The sequence below is a fragment of the Boleophthalmus pectinirostris genome, unplaced genomic scaffold, assembly GCF_026225935.1.
Source record: "Boleophthalmus pectinirostris isolate CB_2022bp ecotype Guang Dong unplaced genomic scaffold, ASM2622593v1 HiC_scaffold_16, whole genome shotgun sequence".
NCBI classification, from domain to species: domain Eukaryota; kingdom Metazoa; phylum Chordata; class Actinopteri; order Gobiiformes; family Gobiidae; genus Boleophthalmus; species Boleophthalmus pectinirostris.
In genome coordinates this window covers 27,154,684-27,170,359 of record NW_026571095.1, presented here as the reverse complement: position 1 = coordinate 27,170,359, position 15,676 = coordinate 27,154,684, and the positions used below count along the sequence as shown (strand labels likewise).

The 15,676-nt window shown below is 39.4% G+C and overlaps 1 protein-coding gene and 7 non-coding genes across 8 annotated transcripts in view; 3 read left to right on the top strand and 5 right to left on the bottom strand.

The window, feature by feature from the left end:
- Nucleotides 1–15,676, bottom strand: part of LOC110174902 (protein APCDD1-like) — a 33,848-nt gene that overhangs the window by 771 nt on the left and 17,401 nt on the right. Inside the window, exons 4-5 of the mRNA XM_020941019.2 lie at nucleotides 6,672–6,993; nucleotides 2,766–3,074 (exon numbers count right to left, since the gene is read on the bottom strand). Coding sequence (XP_020796678.1) covers nucleotides 2,766–3,074; nucleotides 6,672–6,993 — 631 coding nt within the window. The remainder of the gene's footprint in view (nucleotides 1–2,765; nucleotides 3,075–6,671; nucleotides 6,994–15,676) is intronic.
- Nucleotides 4,981–5,052, top strand: trnae-cuc (transfer RNA glutamic acid (anticodon CUC)). Its single transcript has one exon. It is a non-coding gene; the product is annotated as a tRNA-Glu (tRNA).
- trnae-cuc (transfer RNA glutamic acid (anticodon CUC)) lies at nucleotides 5,389–5,460 on the bottom strand. Its single transcript has one exon. It is a non-coding gene; the product is annotated as a tRNA-Glu (tRNA).
- trnae-cuc (transfer RNA glutamic acid (anticodon CUC)) lies at nucleotides 8,030–8,101 on the bottom strand. The gene has a single exon. It is a non-coding gene; the product is annotated as a tRNA-Glu (tRNA).
- On the bottom strand, nucleotides 12,007–12,078 carry trnae-cuc (transfer RNA glutamic acid (anticodon CUC)). Its single transcript has one exon. It is a non-coding gene; the product is annotated as a tRNA-Glu (tRNA).
- trnae-cuc (transfer RNA glutamic acid (anticodon CUC)) lies at nucleotides 12,677–12,748 on the bottom strand. The gene has a single exon. It is a non-coding gene; the product is annotated as a tRNA-Glu (tRNA).
- On the top strand, nucleotides 12,855–12,926 carry trnae-cuc (transfer RNA glutamic acid (anticodon CUC)). Its single transcript has one exon. It is a non-coding gene; the product is annotated as a tRNA-Glu (tRNA).
- On the top strand, nucleotides 14,013–14,084 carry trnae-cuc (transfer RNA glutamic acid (anticodon CUC)). The gene has a single exon. It is a non-coding gene; the product is annotated as a tRNA-Glu (tRNA).

Sequence of the window (15,676 nt, the reverse complement as noted above, 5' to 3'; positions counted from 1 at the left end):
GTGAAACATTCCAGACAAAGCAATAACAACTCAAAGGAGAAAAGATTTTGATGGAAATATATTTATCATTTGTTCATTTGTTTTTCAAAATAAAACCAAAAATAAGAAAATGAAAAAACAATTATTTTCGTGATTATTTATCTCCAGAACCAAAATGAAAAAACAGATAATGATTAGTTTTTTTTTCAATTTTCAATTTTGTTTTTAAATGAATAATGGAAAAAAACTGGTAATGGCCGTTTTCTGTCTCCGTGACTTAAACTATGATGCCGGACTTTTGCACTGCCTACAGACTGAACCAGGACTGAACCAGGAATAAAACTGGACTAAAAGAGGACTAAACCAGGTCTAAACCAGAACTGAACCGAACCAGAATTGAACCAGGTCTAAACCAGGACTAAACCGATCTCAGTCCTGGTCTCAGTCCCGGTCAGGTCCTGATCACCCGACAGTCTACACCTGGGCCCGTCCCGACACTCAGTCCTGGTTTATACCTGGTTTAGACCTGTTTCAGTCCTGGTTCAGTCCTGGTTCAATCCGGCATCACAGTTTAAGTCACGGAAATGGGAAACAGCCGTTATCCTTTTTTTTTTTTTTTCTATTTTCATTCAATTTTTATGGAAAACTGAAAAAACAAATCATTATCCATTTTTCTTCATTTTGGTTTGGAAGACAAATAATGAAGAAAATAGTTGTTTTTTTGTTTTCTTATTTTTGGTTTTATTTTGAGAAACGAATGAACGAATGATACACGGATTGACGGATCCTCCATCGGAAAAGTTTAAAAAGTCAAATTAGTCATAAACGTATAAAATTCTACCTATATTTGGCTCTGATGTCCAGCCCTAATTGCACAGCTCACAAAGACACTTTTAAAGGCATAAACATACAACACAGTTTTACATAAGGACAGTTTTATTGGATAACAAGAGTAAATCAGTAGAAAACTTTAAACTTTGGCTACAGTATTGTATGATAACTTCCCTTTTTTTGTAAACACTCTGACATAAATTCATGAATCTCCACACGATACACAGGAGCTCCGTGTGGACAGAGGCGGGTAGTAACTATTTACATTTACTTTTACTATTATCTTGTAGTTTTATCAGAATATACCGTATTTAAACATCATGTATCAGATGTGAACCGTGTATTCGAGCAACTTTGTCTTGCCTGAGTACAGATATATGGTAAACCGAACTCTCGAGGTCAAAATAATTATACAGCTTTTTCTCATATGTACTTTAACACCGTATTGTAAAGTAGCAGTACTCTTATCCAAGTACCCACCTCCGTTTAGTTTATATTATGTAGAAAGTACAGTTTAAATGTACAGTAAAGTGCAGTTCTTGTGGTGCAGCAGAGTCTCTGTCTCTTCAATGGTCCATGTTTTATTTTTAATTTCGTTGTTTTATCCACTCCAGGCTTGGGAAGTCACGATGATCTTGACAAAAGGAAAAACTTATTGGTAAACACATGGGCAGTCCAGTCCTAGTTTCGATTTGCTTTACTGAATAACTTCGATACAACAACAATGTATGAGAGAAAGGCTTAGCTCAGGGGTGTCAAACTCATTTTGGTCCGGGGGCCGTATCCAACTTACTTTGATCCCAAAGGGGCCGGATCAGAAAATTCATGTCATATAAACCCCAAAAATAACAATAAGTTCAAATATTTGTGCAGAGAAACACAAATCTATTATTTTTTTAATTGATGAACTCTTTCTTTTACAAAATATTATAATATTATGAACAAAAAATACAATTTCAACACGATGTTTTAACATGAACTTGTTTTACATTAACTTGTATAAATAGGAATAAGTCAATTTTTCTTGGAAAATCCTGCACTCGGCTCCACTTTTCTCATTTTTGACATTTTGCTGATGAGGTGTCACAGTCAACAGTCAAAACGATCGTCCTTTAAGAGCGTTTGGAAAGATACAAGTCTTTTGTGCTGCTCTGGTGGGAGGGGCCACGTACAGAGACACTGGAGACACTGCTGTGATAAACGCCGCAAAATTAACAATATTTTAATAAACAATAGAATTTAAAATATTTTAGTAGAAAATCAGCCGAGGGCCAGATTAAAGGTCTTGGAGGGCTGGATCTGGCCCCCGGGCCGCATGTTTGACACCTGTGGCTTAGCTGATTCACATCACAGGGGAATTTTGATTAAAGTTCCTTCCGATATTACACAAAATGGATTCTTCCGAGATTTAAGCCATGTTGTAAAGTTGTTATTTCATCAAAAACATACCCAGAGTTGTGTTTTTTTCATTCACATGTTTGAGTTACTCTTTATTATTAGTCTGTTTACATCTCAATTAAGTTTAATTTTGAATGATCATTTTCATTTGTTTACATGGTCTTTTTAAAGTGAAATACATTTTTATTCAGAATTAAAGCTCTCATGTAAACGTGGTAAGTGTGTTAAAAAAAAAAAAGAAGTTCAGATTAAAGTCTAACAAAGCCTCAGACGGGGCAGTGCCTACAGTTAGCATCGCACCCACAGGGAATGTTGACGGCATCCGCTGCAAATATCCTGGTTAGTGCCCAAAGCCTGATTCTGTCCCTTACTTCTTCTCCATTTTATCTACAGTTTACTCCATTACTAACTACTATACAACATTTCCACGACAATCAAAACAAAAAGCAACAATATGGATTTCTGTTTTAACGAATGCTGCCCTGAACTGTCATTAAAAAGTCTGTGCGTTCTTTCTATTCCTTCTCCACTGTTATGAAACCCAGGGAGCCCAGTACTGCCCGAGCACTGCACCAGAGGAGACTGATACGACGTCGCCCTCTTCTCGGGTTGGTCCGGGCTCGATCCGTCGCTGGGCCTCTGTCCGTTGAAGAGGAGGTAGTTCCCGTCGGCGTCCTGGTCCATTCGGAAGAGTTCGTACTCGGTGTGTGGCAGACGGATTCCCAGCGCCAGGCAGCCGTTGGTGCCCGTGACGTCCTGCTCGATGCCCACGTGCCAGGACCGCTCCGCCCCGCACTCGTCCCCGCTGAAGACGTTCAACAGGGAGGTGGTGGCCAGGTCCATGGGGGTCACGCGCATGTGATTCACTGGAAGGAAACGGAGGTAAGTTAGTGTGTTACTTTAAAAGTCCGATATTATGCAGAATTGACTATTGTGAGCTTTAAGTCACATTAGAATGTTGTTAGTTCGTCAAAAACATACCTGGAGTTATAAAAAAAAAAAAAAGCAACGGTATCAGTTTCATTACCGTCATTAAAAAAATCTGCAGCACATAAGGACCTAATAAGGACCTTGCTCAGCACAAATTAATGTGTGGTTGTATTTTCAATTTAATTCTATCTTGATTAAAACTAATAGTGTGTCTAATGTTTCTTTTAACTGCGTGGGGAGATGATGTTCGATTAGTTTCGGTCCATTGTCACGTGACGCTCATAAGAGAGACTAAGAAAAGACGGCAAGTCCGACCGCGAGTGAGTTGGTCTCAAAAGAAAACACTAGTACTTCTGCAATTTGACAGCATTTTGACTTCAGGTGCACATTTCTTTACGTTTTATAGAAACGAAACTTAAAACTCCGTTTCTCATTTGCATGAACTGTAAGAGCTGATAAAAACAGTTCACTTCTTGTGCACTGATGGGGTTCAGCTTTTGTCGGACTAAAGGACACGACTCAGTGGATTATGTTTTTTCAGCGACAGAGGTTGTGCTGCTGATGGTGAGTCTGTTCTGTGCTTCTATCGTGTTGGAGATGGTTCATGTTTAACTTTTTAGAGATTATAAATCTGCAGGTCATACACATCGACTGTATAGCGATGTGGCTTCACTTACCAAAGTCGTACTAAAACATTTTGGTAATACGGTAATACTGTTTACCCCGGTAAAATACAGAGACGGTTTAACGGTATCAAAATTTGGATACCGCCCAACCCTACCTGGAGCTGGGTTTTGTTTCATCAACACAGTATAATATGGACTATACCATAAGTATATATGCACCTCTGTGTGGTCTGAGAATCAGGAAGTGCATGTTAGCCTTAATGTCACAGTTAAACTCTGCACTGGCCTCTGAGAGCTGTGAAAAGTACTTATAAACTCATGGGGGTGAATTAATAATTAGGACGCTAAGAATACATTAGGAAAGTGAGGAATAAGTTTTACCACTGTTTTTACCGTTTGTCTGTGTACTTGAGTATAATGTGTCTATCCAAGTACAGACATTTACAAAATCAGCTGTCAAGACTACATGTGTATCTAATTATAACACGTTTTCAGAAAGCTTGTTGGCATGTTAGTAATTATTAGCTTTACCGTGATGTTAAAACTCTGCTCTGGGCTCTGAGAGTTGTGAAAAGCACTGAGGCTACGTTTATATGATGACGGTCTGAACAGAAGATGCAAAAGTGGCGTCACATCTTCACTTTTCATTACGTGTTTAGATGAGTGTTTTCAGGAGGAAATCTGCGTGCATACGGTGACGCAAAAGTGTGTGGAATTCGATTGTGTATGCATGTCAGGCAGCGAGCTGGTGACGCTAGGTGGTGATGGTATGTGACTTAAACGGTATGAGCAGATCTGACCAGAGTTTTGCGTCTTGGGCAGTGTAGACGGAAACACTACGGCGGAGTGTTTTCAATTTTTCCACTCTGGAGGGGGGTTTCAGATTTTTGCATTTTTAATCCCCAAAAACGCCGTCACCGTCTAAACAAAAGGCACTTCTGATAAAATATTTTATTGTTTTTACCCGCAAGCGTTGTTGTGTAAACAGGCCCTTAGAAACTCATCGTGGTGAATAATTAGAATGCTCAAATCCATTAGCAAACTAAGGACATTTGGATGACTGAAGTTATGTTTTTCACATTTTTAAGATACTTGTTGAGAGTTTGTAAATAAAATAGACAACTATTATTTTTGCTGACCTCAAGACTCAACAAATTAAAATCCATCTGGAGCTTTTAGGGCACAGTACAATGACCTCACAATGACTCCACAGCGCTCCCTGGTGGTCTAGTGGTTAGGATTCGGCGCTCTCACCGCCGCGGCCCGGGTTCGATTCCCGGTCAGGGAAATAACATTATGGAGGTTTTGATGCATTTCTGAGTGTACTGATTTGTTTGATGGTCAACAGATTTCTTCTTCAGTAAAAAGCAGCAACGACAATATGATTTACTGTACTTGATACAACTACATGAGCCTCTTTCAGGGGTTTGTACAGTGGCAGTGGAGTTGTGACAAGTCTAACGTCAGAGTTCCTCCCTGACATGTCTTCTAATTTGATCTGGTTGCTGTTTTGTCACTGTGCTGATTATGTGTAAGTTTGTTCTGAAATTATTCTGAAATTGCTTGAATTGCTGTAGATATGCTTAAACCGGAATGTCATCAATCATGTTCTTCAAAACTTCAGTTCCCTGACCGGGAATCGAACCCGGGCCGCGGCGGTGAGAGCGCCGAATCCTAACCACTAGACCACCAGGGAATGTGTCATGGGTCAGAGGTACAGCTGGGGTCGGCATTACAGGAACTTAAGATGACCTCATCCACAGTTTGTAATCCTGTAGCACAGTGGAATATTTCAGTGTCAGAGTTTTAACATGACACTGAAACACTCCCCGTCAGAGATTTGAGCTTTTAAAGACTTCAGTAAATGATTCATTATGTGGAGTTTTGAAAATCTTTAAGAATATGTAGCTGCTTCAAGACACAATCACATACTCTTTTAGACATTGTTACTGTGGTTTGTCATACGGTAAAGCTCCCCAACCGGGAATCCAACCCAGGCCACAGTGGTGAGATCCTAACCACTAGACCACCAGGGAATGCTGCAAAACATCCCAGTCTAACCTGTGACAGTCCACGCTGTGCTCAAAATCTCATGTCTAAATGTAATGATGGTAATATATCATCAGGTCCTCTAAATTATCCATACCCAAATCGTTCTCAGTTACATTTACTAGAGTAATATTTTAAATTGTACTTTTCAGAGTATCTTTCTAACAGCATAACTCCTACTTGAGTAATATTTTTATTGAAGTACTTGAGTAAAAGTTGTGGTTCCTCTTTCCACTGTGAGTAAGTCTTAAGTGACAAAAGCTTTATGTGACAATATGAAATAATAAGACCAGGCCAGACGGGGAATGAGACTAGAACCATACCGGGAACACACCAGGACTGGTCAGTTCTGGTTTAGACCTGGTTTAATCCTGTTGTAGTCCTGTTTTAAGCCTGTTTTAGTCCTGGTGCAGTCCTAGGATCAGTCCTGGTTCAGTCCGTATGCAGCATAAAAGTCCAGCATCGCAGTTTATGTCATGAAAACGGGAAATGTTATCCTTTTTTTTTTTTTTTTTTCCATTATTCATTTAAACACAACACTGAAATCATTATCTGTTTTTTCATTTGGTTTTGGAGACAAATAATGAAGAAAATAGTTGTAATTATGTTTTCTTATTTTTGGTTTTATTTTGAAAAACAAATGAATGAATGATACACAGATTGTGTACTAGTCTGTGTGCTCTTACACTTGTTCTGACACAGCTCAAGATCATTCTAAAATTATTCACTGTCCTGTGAATGTGACTTTTTTAATATCGATACTTGTTCTAACGAGTATGTAGTTTCAATACTAGTTTTAGCATCAATTAGTATCTGATTTTCGATACTTTTGACGACCCTAGTTCAAATCTTGCTTACCTTTAAACACAAACTCAGTCCCTCCCATCACCCTGGTGGAGTGCAGTCCTCTGCTGTAGCGCCCCCTCGCGTAGAGGATGAAGGTGGGGTGCCTGCAGACCGGGTCCGAGTAGTGGTAATAGCGTCCCTCCCAGGTGCGGTTGTGCTGGTGGAAGCTGAAGTGCCTGGTTAAAAACAGCACCTCGGGGCGAACCTCACAGCGCTGGCTCACCCACTGCCCCCACAGGCCCACGGTGAGGTCAGCGCGGGGCGGGAGGACTGGCGGGTGCAGCTCGTCCGAACGTGAGATGATACGACAGACGATACAGCCGGGGTCATGGTGCTGGAATGAGAAGGACTAATGTAAGGATTAGAATATACTTAAAGCTGCATTGTGTAACTGTTCTGCTGGAGTGTCTGTCAAATGCTTTTCTCCATGGAGATGTTGTTGCTTTGTCTGGAATTAAACCTTTCCCATGACCGCACTCACCGTCAGAATGCCTGTTTTTCTAGGTATATAAACGTAAAGTAGATCTTTTTAATATCATACTGTGAAACATTCTAAGCAGAGCAATGACATTTCCATAGAAAGAAGCAGGTGACAGACCCTCAACCGAAAAGTTACACAGTGCATGTTTAAAAACCTTTATCATTAGTTTACTCCAAGTTGTATTTCAGATGATTCCTGCATGTTTGAGTAATCCTGCATTGCTTTGCCTTTTGTTTTCACCTCCCCCTATCTCCACCCACTTCTCTGTACTTTTGGATTCTACTAACTGTTTCACAGAAATACAACCTTATTGTCCCAGTCCTAGATTAGGGAATGAGTTGCTCATTCACATTAGACAAGCTGACTCACTTCTTGCTTTTAAATCTCTTCCTAAAACACGTTTTTTTTTTCTTTAGCATTTAACTATCCATCCATCCATTTTCTTCCGCTTATCTAGGGCCGAGTCGCAGCAGTCTAAGCAGGGTCTCCCAGTCCTCCCGGTAGGACATACCGGGAATACCTCCCGAGGAAGGCGCCCAGGAGGCTTCCGGAACAGATGCCCGAGCCACCTCAGCTGGTTCCTCTTGAGCCAGCTGTTTTCTTTGGCGTTTAACTCTTTTGAGGTATTTTACTGTTCAATAATTGTTGCATGTAATCTGTGTAATTCCTCATTTGTCCAGACAGGATCCATGGTGCCATTCCTCTTGAGCATTGCTGGCTTCTAGTTCAAGTAGTCTGAGTCACATCCGAAAGTACTCAGATGATACGACTGTACTGGCAAGTATAAGGACTGGTCAGGGTGGACAACTTCAAACTTCAGCCAGCGGTGTAGTTATTAATGTTCTACTCTAGTATGACCTGAGCATAAAACTATTGCAAAATGTCTTAGTTCCCTGACCGGGAATCGAACCCGGGCCGCGGCGGTGAGAGCGCCGAATCCTAACCACTAGACCACCAGGGAGCGCTGTGGGTATAGCTGGGGTACCAAGTACAGCCACATGGTGGAGTCTGGCATTTGAGTTTCTGGTTACTGACACAAGACAATAGATATGTGACAAACAGCAGTGGGTCTCAGAAGGGAATACAAGTATATCACAAAAGTAGAAGATAAGGCAGGACAAGACCCCATTGGTACAAGTAAGAGTTGTAAGCCGTCTAAAAAAATTTGTTCTAAAACTGTCCCTGAGTCTGAACATTCATGTTGGTCATTTTGACACTTGTGCCCAAGGCTTTGTGAGAACCAGAAAACCTGTTACCGACTTCCTTCTTTTTTTACTATTTGAAAATGGGTTTGTAGCTTTATCGCACTGGACAAGATCCAAAGCAAATGAAAAATTCATTTCTGTCAAGTGGACAAAAGTTTTGATTGATATAAAATGACCTAATAACAGAAGCAGGACCATTGACTTCCTATTCTAAACCTTAAAACTGATCCACGCTTTTTTTTTTTTTTTATTTTTTTTTTTTTTTTATTAAAGACAGCAGAACATAACATTAAAAAAAAACAAAACAAACATCAACGTTTAACAATTGCAATATTCAACTAAAAACAAAAAACAAAGAAAAACCACAACACCACAACAAATACAAAAAAAAAAAAAACCATTTCCCCCCAACCACCCACACCAACACAAAGTCAAAACAATATAAATGTGATAGTGCAACATAAATACACCGCTAGGCTCCCGAACACTGATAGACTGCGGCCAATTTATAATTGAAGTTCCTTTTTGCTCTCTTCCTTCCCTTTTTTTTTTTTTTTTTTAAATTATAATTTTTTAAATGTATTAGTCCCTATACTCAAACTAATATTTATTTTCACCATCATCAGTTCCCCTCATTATCTTTCACCATATGTCACAATCTCAAAAAACATAACCCTAAAGGCATTTCTTTTTATTAATTATTACTGTTATTATTATCACTATTATTCCTACTATTATTTCCACTACCTTTCATCACTATTACTATTTTTATTATTATTAATTATTATTACATCCATAATACCTATTATTATCTCTACTATTAATTACAATAATTACAAACAATAATATTTCATTATTATTATTATCATTATCATTGGTAGTAGTAGCAGTAGTAGTAGTGACAGTAGTAGTAGCAGTAGTAGTAGTAGTAGTAGTAGTAGTGTCAGTAGTCCCCAATAGTAGATATATGAATATTATATAGATCCCGACTTTAAATCTTTATGGCCGACATCAGTTTATATGATATATTTGCAAATATATCACAGACTAATTTTCTCCCAGGTATTTAAGAACCTCCCATCTCTTTTTATACTTTTTTTTCTCTTTGTCTGTTTCAACTGTGTAACCTTCCCAGGTTAAGTACTGATAAATATATTTTTTTAAATAATTAATATTAAGTGAGAATTGGTTTTTTGCTTTAAAAATAAAACGTTTTCCTAGGGTTATAATTAAATTGACAGGATCACTTCTATTTTCAAAATCTCCTAGTAAAGCAGAGGCTAAATCCAACTTGAAAACCAAACCCAACTCTAAACACATCTTCTCTACCTCACTCCAAAAAGAAGATACAATGTGGCAGTACCAAAACAGATGTTCAGTCGACTCTACTTCCAAACAGCAAAAACGGCATTCATTAGTATCTATCATATTCCAAATTTTTAACATTTTCCTTGTAGGCAGAAAATTGTACATTATTTGATTTTTTGAAAAAATCTATTTTGTACATCAATATTGGTATTGTAAATTAATTTAAAAATCCACTCCCATGGTAAAGGAGAGTCAATTATGTCCTCCCACTTTCTAAATGTATTGTAAGGGATTGTCTTTAATGAGTTATATGATAAATAAAATTTATTTATTTGTTGGTTTATTTTTATTCCTTTCATCCAAATAGATTTTTTTGTTGATGGTTTACACACTGAAAGTTTATAAAACCCTTGATTTATTTGTTGCTTCCATTTCCTTCCCAGAGCTGTAATTATTTGATTATACGAGTAACGCGAACAAACATTACCATATACATTTGTAAATTCTTCATATTTCATGATCTTACCTTTTTCATTGGTTAGATCATTACAAAAATAATACCCTTTTCAAACATTTTTTTCCAAAAGAAAGGTTTCCTATCTATCACAATATTTGAATTGTACCATATGATCTGTTGTAGGATGTCATCTCTTTTTTCTGGTTTATGAAATTGGAAGCGCCACCATGCATGCAGACATTCTTTTTATAAAGCTAGATCTATTTCCAATCAAATTATCCACATATAGAAAGTGGGAGGGCATCAGTTGCAAAAAAGGGATACAGTTTTTTGCTGCCATAGTAAGTGTTTTTTGTCCAACAAAATACTCGTGTACCACTCTGTATTTAAATAAAGTTTTTGAACCATTGATGCTTTTAGAGAGAAACATAAAGCTTCTAAATTAAGCAGTTTAAAGCCTCCAGAGTTATAATCATTTACAAAACCCTCTTTGAATCTTTTCTGGTTTGCCATCCCAAACAAAGTCAAAATCTTTTGTTCATAGGTTTTAAAAGAAGTTTTGTGAAGGAGATGGTAATGACATAAATAGATATATAAATTGAGGAACAATAATAGAATTAATAATAGATACTTTCCACGCTTCTTAAGCAAGCAGCAGATTTTTCTTCTTATTTTTTTATTGCTAAAAAATGTCTGTGACAAATCTTAACACAACATGAATGAACAAAGCACTGTAGACAAGGATAAACCATGTGTTGCAACATACGTGCAGTACAGTAAAAATATATGGAAAAAATATATACAACAATACAACAATTGCAAATGAAAAATTATATTATATATTTCTGTGTTTCAGTTTCAGTGTAGTTACCTCCTCAGACTGTGTGTTTACCGGCAATCTGATCCTAACTGAAGAAGCTGCTTGGAAAAACTTTCGTCCAGTTGACAGAATTGCATTTTTCATTTGCAATTGTTGTATGTATATATATTTTTACTGTACTACACGTGTTTTATCCCTGTGTACAGCTCTTTGTTCATTCAGACTCAGGGTCATGCATGCTCTGTTTAGATTCGTCACAGTCAAAAAACTGTAATAAATAAAAAGCAGAATGAAACACTCCAGTAATTATTTTGTATAAACAATCATTCAAATTTTATCATAGTACAAAAAAAACAAAAAATATGAATGAATTTTGAGGTTAAAAGTTTGAGAAGTTGTTACAAAGAGACCGAAGATCTATTACAGTGCATTCAGACATTGATGTTTGACGCAATGGGGCTCAGAAGCACCTGTCAACATGTGTCTCATATTGCTCATAGACTTTCCAAACATTGAAATATTTCTGATCAGTTTATAAATCAGTAAAAACTCCAGGATAAATGTTTATTCCACACACACTGTACCTGAGCTCAGCCTGTGTGAGCTCATATCCACAGAGGAGACGTCCTGTTCAGAGACAGTTTTATGAACCTGCACTTCCTCCTGCATCTGGAACACTTTCTCCACACCTGCCATCTCTAGGACTTTACCCAGAATCCTCTGCTCCGCCACATGTACGTGAATGTGCACATCAAGTTTCACGTACAAAACGGCACTTTTATTAAGAAACTGTACGTTCATAAACATGTGATGATGGCTTTATGCTGCACAGTGCCAGGGTCTAATGTGGACTGTTTGCTCAACGGGGGCTGTGGGTATTGTTTTTAAAAGTAAAGGGTCATATAAACAATAAAGCTAGCCCCTGAAAAGAATTACTGGGTACTGGGTTTCCTGTCTCTTTCACAAGTGTGTGGCAAATAACTAGTCAGTGAGATGGTTCAACAGAAGAGGCAGTTCCAGCAGTTACGCAGGGAAGCCTTGTCTGGAAAACTTTAGGAACGACTTCAAAAGGATAGTTCCCTGACCGGGAATCGAACCCGGGCCGCGGCGGTGAGAGCGCCGAATCCTAACCACTAGACCACCAGGGAGCACAGGGGAGGTCTACAGCTGCAGTCGTCACAGCAGAGGGACTGTGGTAGACATATTTTAAGCTTGTGTTGGTCTCTGGTTACAGTGGCAGGTGGTTCAGTTAGGAAGGGAACTAATGGACAGTGATCATCTGGTGTTTCTTGGCCAGCAGGGACCGCTGCAGAATAAAGCTTGGGTAGACTGTGGTGGCAACATGTGAAAGCTCCTTTGGGCCTTCTTGCGTTTGGCAGCCTCCATGCTCAGTGTCCCAGTGCTGGATCCAGCTCTCATCAGGCGGCGAGCCAAACCTCACTGGATGACCACTGTTTTTCAGGCTGAGGCTAATGTACGAGACTGAGTCTTGTACATTAGTGAGTAACACAGGAGCACCACAAGGTACGGTTCTGGTGCCATTCCTCTTGAACACTGCTGGCTTCAAGTTCAAGTACTCTGAGTCACGTCCGAACATACTCAGATGATACGACTACAGTGGCAAATGAAAGGAATGGTCAGGGTGGAGAATACACCGACTTAAGACTTCAGCCAGTTGTGTAGCTATTAATGTATGACATGAGCATCAAACTATAGCAGACATGGTTCAGTTTGTAAAAGCATTAGTTCCCTGACCGGGAATCGAACCCGGGCCGCGGCGGTGAGAGCGCCGAATCCTAACCACTAGACCACCAGGGAGCGCTGTGAGTAGGAATGGGGGCACCCGTTGGTAGAAACTAAGATCACCATTTGACAACAGGATTCATAACTTTGCACTGAAGGTAAATTTTTCAGCTCACAGCGCTCCCTGGTGGTCTAGTGGTTAGGATTCGGCGCTCTCACCGCCGCGGCCCGGGTTCGATTCCCGGTCAGGGAACTCATGCTTTTCACTGGGGCTGAAACTGGCCCTTTATATCATCCCAAAAAAATATCGTCCATCAGTATCTCTGGATTCTAAACAATCTGTATCAACATTGACCATGAAATAAAAAAAAGTCAGTCAATCTCTAGTTTCTTTCATGGTCAAAGAGACATTACAGTGATATAATTTACAGTTTTAATTCCCTAAATCTCATAGGAGCTTTAAAAATAAAAGGGGAGTGTGTTTTTGCCCAAGCAGTTTTAATGCTTCCATCCACTCAGTGCTGGTAAATGGTTAGATTAGGTTCATTTTACAGCCTCTGGATCTGAAGCTCTGTGGAAATGAGTACTATTGAATCATATAAATCACTTTATTTTACTATGACATGGCATCAACTCACTATTACAGCAGGCACCATCCAAACCACAGCACAAGAACCCTTTGGCAACAGTTTTAAAAGACCTAACCAAAACTATGTTCCGTGGTACAAGATTTCAGAGAAAAAAATCTTACATCTAAAAATACGATGGGTGAATGCAGGATCTAATTTTATCACCTTCTTGAGTGGCATGTGGGGGAGGAGTGGGGGTAGACCAGCAGCCAGTGCCAGGGTTGCCAGATTTTCAGAGAACAACAAGCAACAAAGCCTTTGAATAACATGTAAATAAGTGCAAAATATAAGTTGGGCAATATATATCGGGCCGATATTTGTACTGTTTAGCGTATTGGCAGTTGGACCAGCACAGGCCGATATTTTGTTTTTTAAAAAAAAATTGTATTATTCTTTATTTTTCTTTATTTCAACACTTAAAAGCGAAATGATAACTGCACTAAATGTGACTACGGAACTGTCTTAAAGGTTTGTGGTGAAAACAAGAAAATAAAGACCAGAATCATATTTAAATAAACTGGCTGTTTACTTTTGATATTGTATTAGCCTTTTTTTTAACACAACAAATAATGGCTTTGACTGAGGAAGTGTTTCTTGGTCAGGAGGCTGTTTTGAACTCACAAATACTGAACAAACTGGTTCTCACATATTCACAGAGGAATGACAACACAGCCTCTGGGAGCCAGAGCTGTCCTCCATGAAATTCCATCTCCCTGGTGGTCTAGTGGTTAGGATTCGGCGCTCTCACCGCCGCGGCCCGGGTTCGATTCCCGGTCAGGGAACTATATTTTGAAGGATCAACTTCAGTTGGTTTGTTGTTCATATCAGACTAGAAGGTTTTAAGTATCCTGGTATCACATATGCAAACCAAAGCTTGTAAAAAACAAAGATAGATCTGTCAGAGTACTTTATAAGCTTACGTTTAAAATGGAAATAAATATAAAATAGTTTCTCGGGGTCTTGTTCACGAGTGAGGGGAGGATGGAGCGTGAGATTGACAGGTGGATCAGTGCAGCGTCGGCAGTGATGCGATCACTGTATCGGACCGTTGCGGTGAAGAGGGAAGCTCTTGATTTACCTGTTGATCTAGTTGCTCCCCTCACCTATGGTCATGAACTCTGGATAATGACTGAAAGGACAAGATACAAGTGGCCAAAATGAGTTTTCCCTGCAGGGTGGCTGGGTGCTCCCTTAGAGATAGGGTGAGAATCTTAGTCACATGGGAGGAGCTCAGAGTAGAGCCACTGCTCCTCCATGTCGAGAGGAGCAGCTGAGGCTCAGGCATCTGTTCCTGATGCCATCCCGGGCATGTCCCACCGGTAGTAGAACGATAAGAGAGACGTAGTCCCTCGGCTGGCCTGGGAATGCCTCGGGATCGTCCTGGAAGAACTGGAGGAAGGGTCCGGGGTGAAGGAAGTCCCTGTCTAGACTGGATAAACGGAAGAAAATGGATGGATGTGAAAACTAAAGATGTTCCATAATGGGAGCTACAAATGAGATAGTTTATAATCCTTTCATAGACTGAATGTGGCTCAACTAGAGATCAGACTGTCTTCTCCCGCTTTAACCATCTGTCATAGCGCTCCCTGGTGGTCTAGTCGTTAGGGTTCAGCACTCTCACCACCGCGGCCCGAGCTCAATTCGCTGTCAGGTAACTGTGCTAAAGGTAACATTCTACCTGTGATATTACACAGACTAACCAAGGCTAACTAACCTATTAGTGCACTGTACAAATTCTGTTTCCATTTAAAATCTAATCTAAATCTAAATCTAAATTATCTTTCCATGGAGAAAGACCTTTTGAAACCACTCAGAAATACAATCTAAACTTGCCAACAAAATAAATCTAAGCCAGTAAAAAATTCTCATTAATCAGGGTTCAAGTCACTGTTTCCCCCCAATTTCAGTACTTGTAGAAATGAAGCAGAAAGTAGTGGTGAAATGTTGTCTCAGTCTAAATCTATAAAATGATTCAGGCTTTGGAACAGGAAAAGACACAGAATCACACAGCGACCCGATGATGCAACACCAAACCAGATTCAAACACAACACAGCAAACCCACTGCTCCGAGCCAAAGAGAGAAAACTGCATTTGGACCGAAAAGCACTCTTATGTCACTGCGATGTGAATCCACCCAAACACACCACACAAATACACACAGCAAGAACCGCAGCAAATGAGACTGGCCAGAAACCTCAAGAAATGCCACGGACAAAAAAAAGTTCAAGGTTTTATATTGAACTATTATTGATCTGTGTTATAATGTTGTTTCCTCTTCACAAACAGACCTGGAGTTTTGTTTCACTCATGTTAAACACACAAACCATGCATATTTATTGGAAGTGCTCCACTGTGTTTTTAAACTCATCGTCA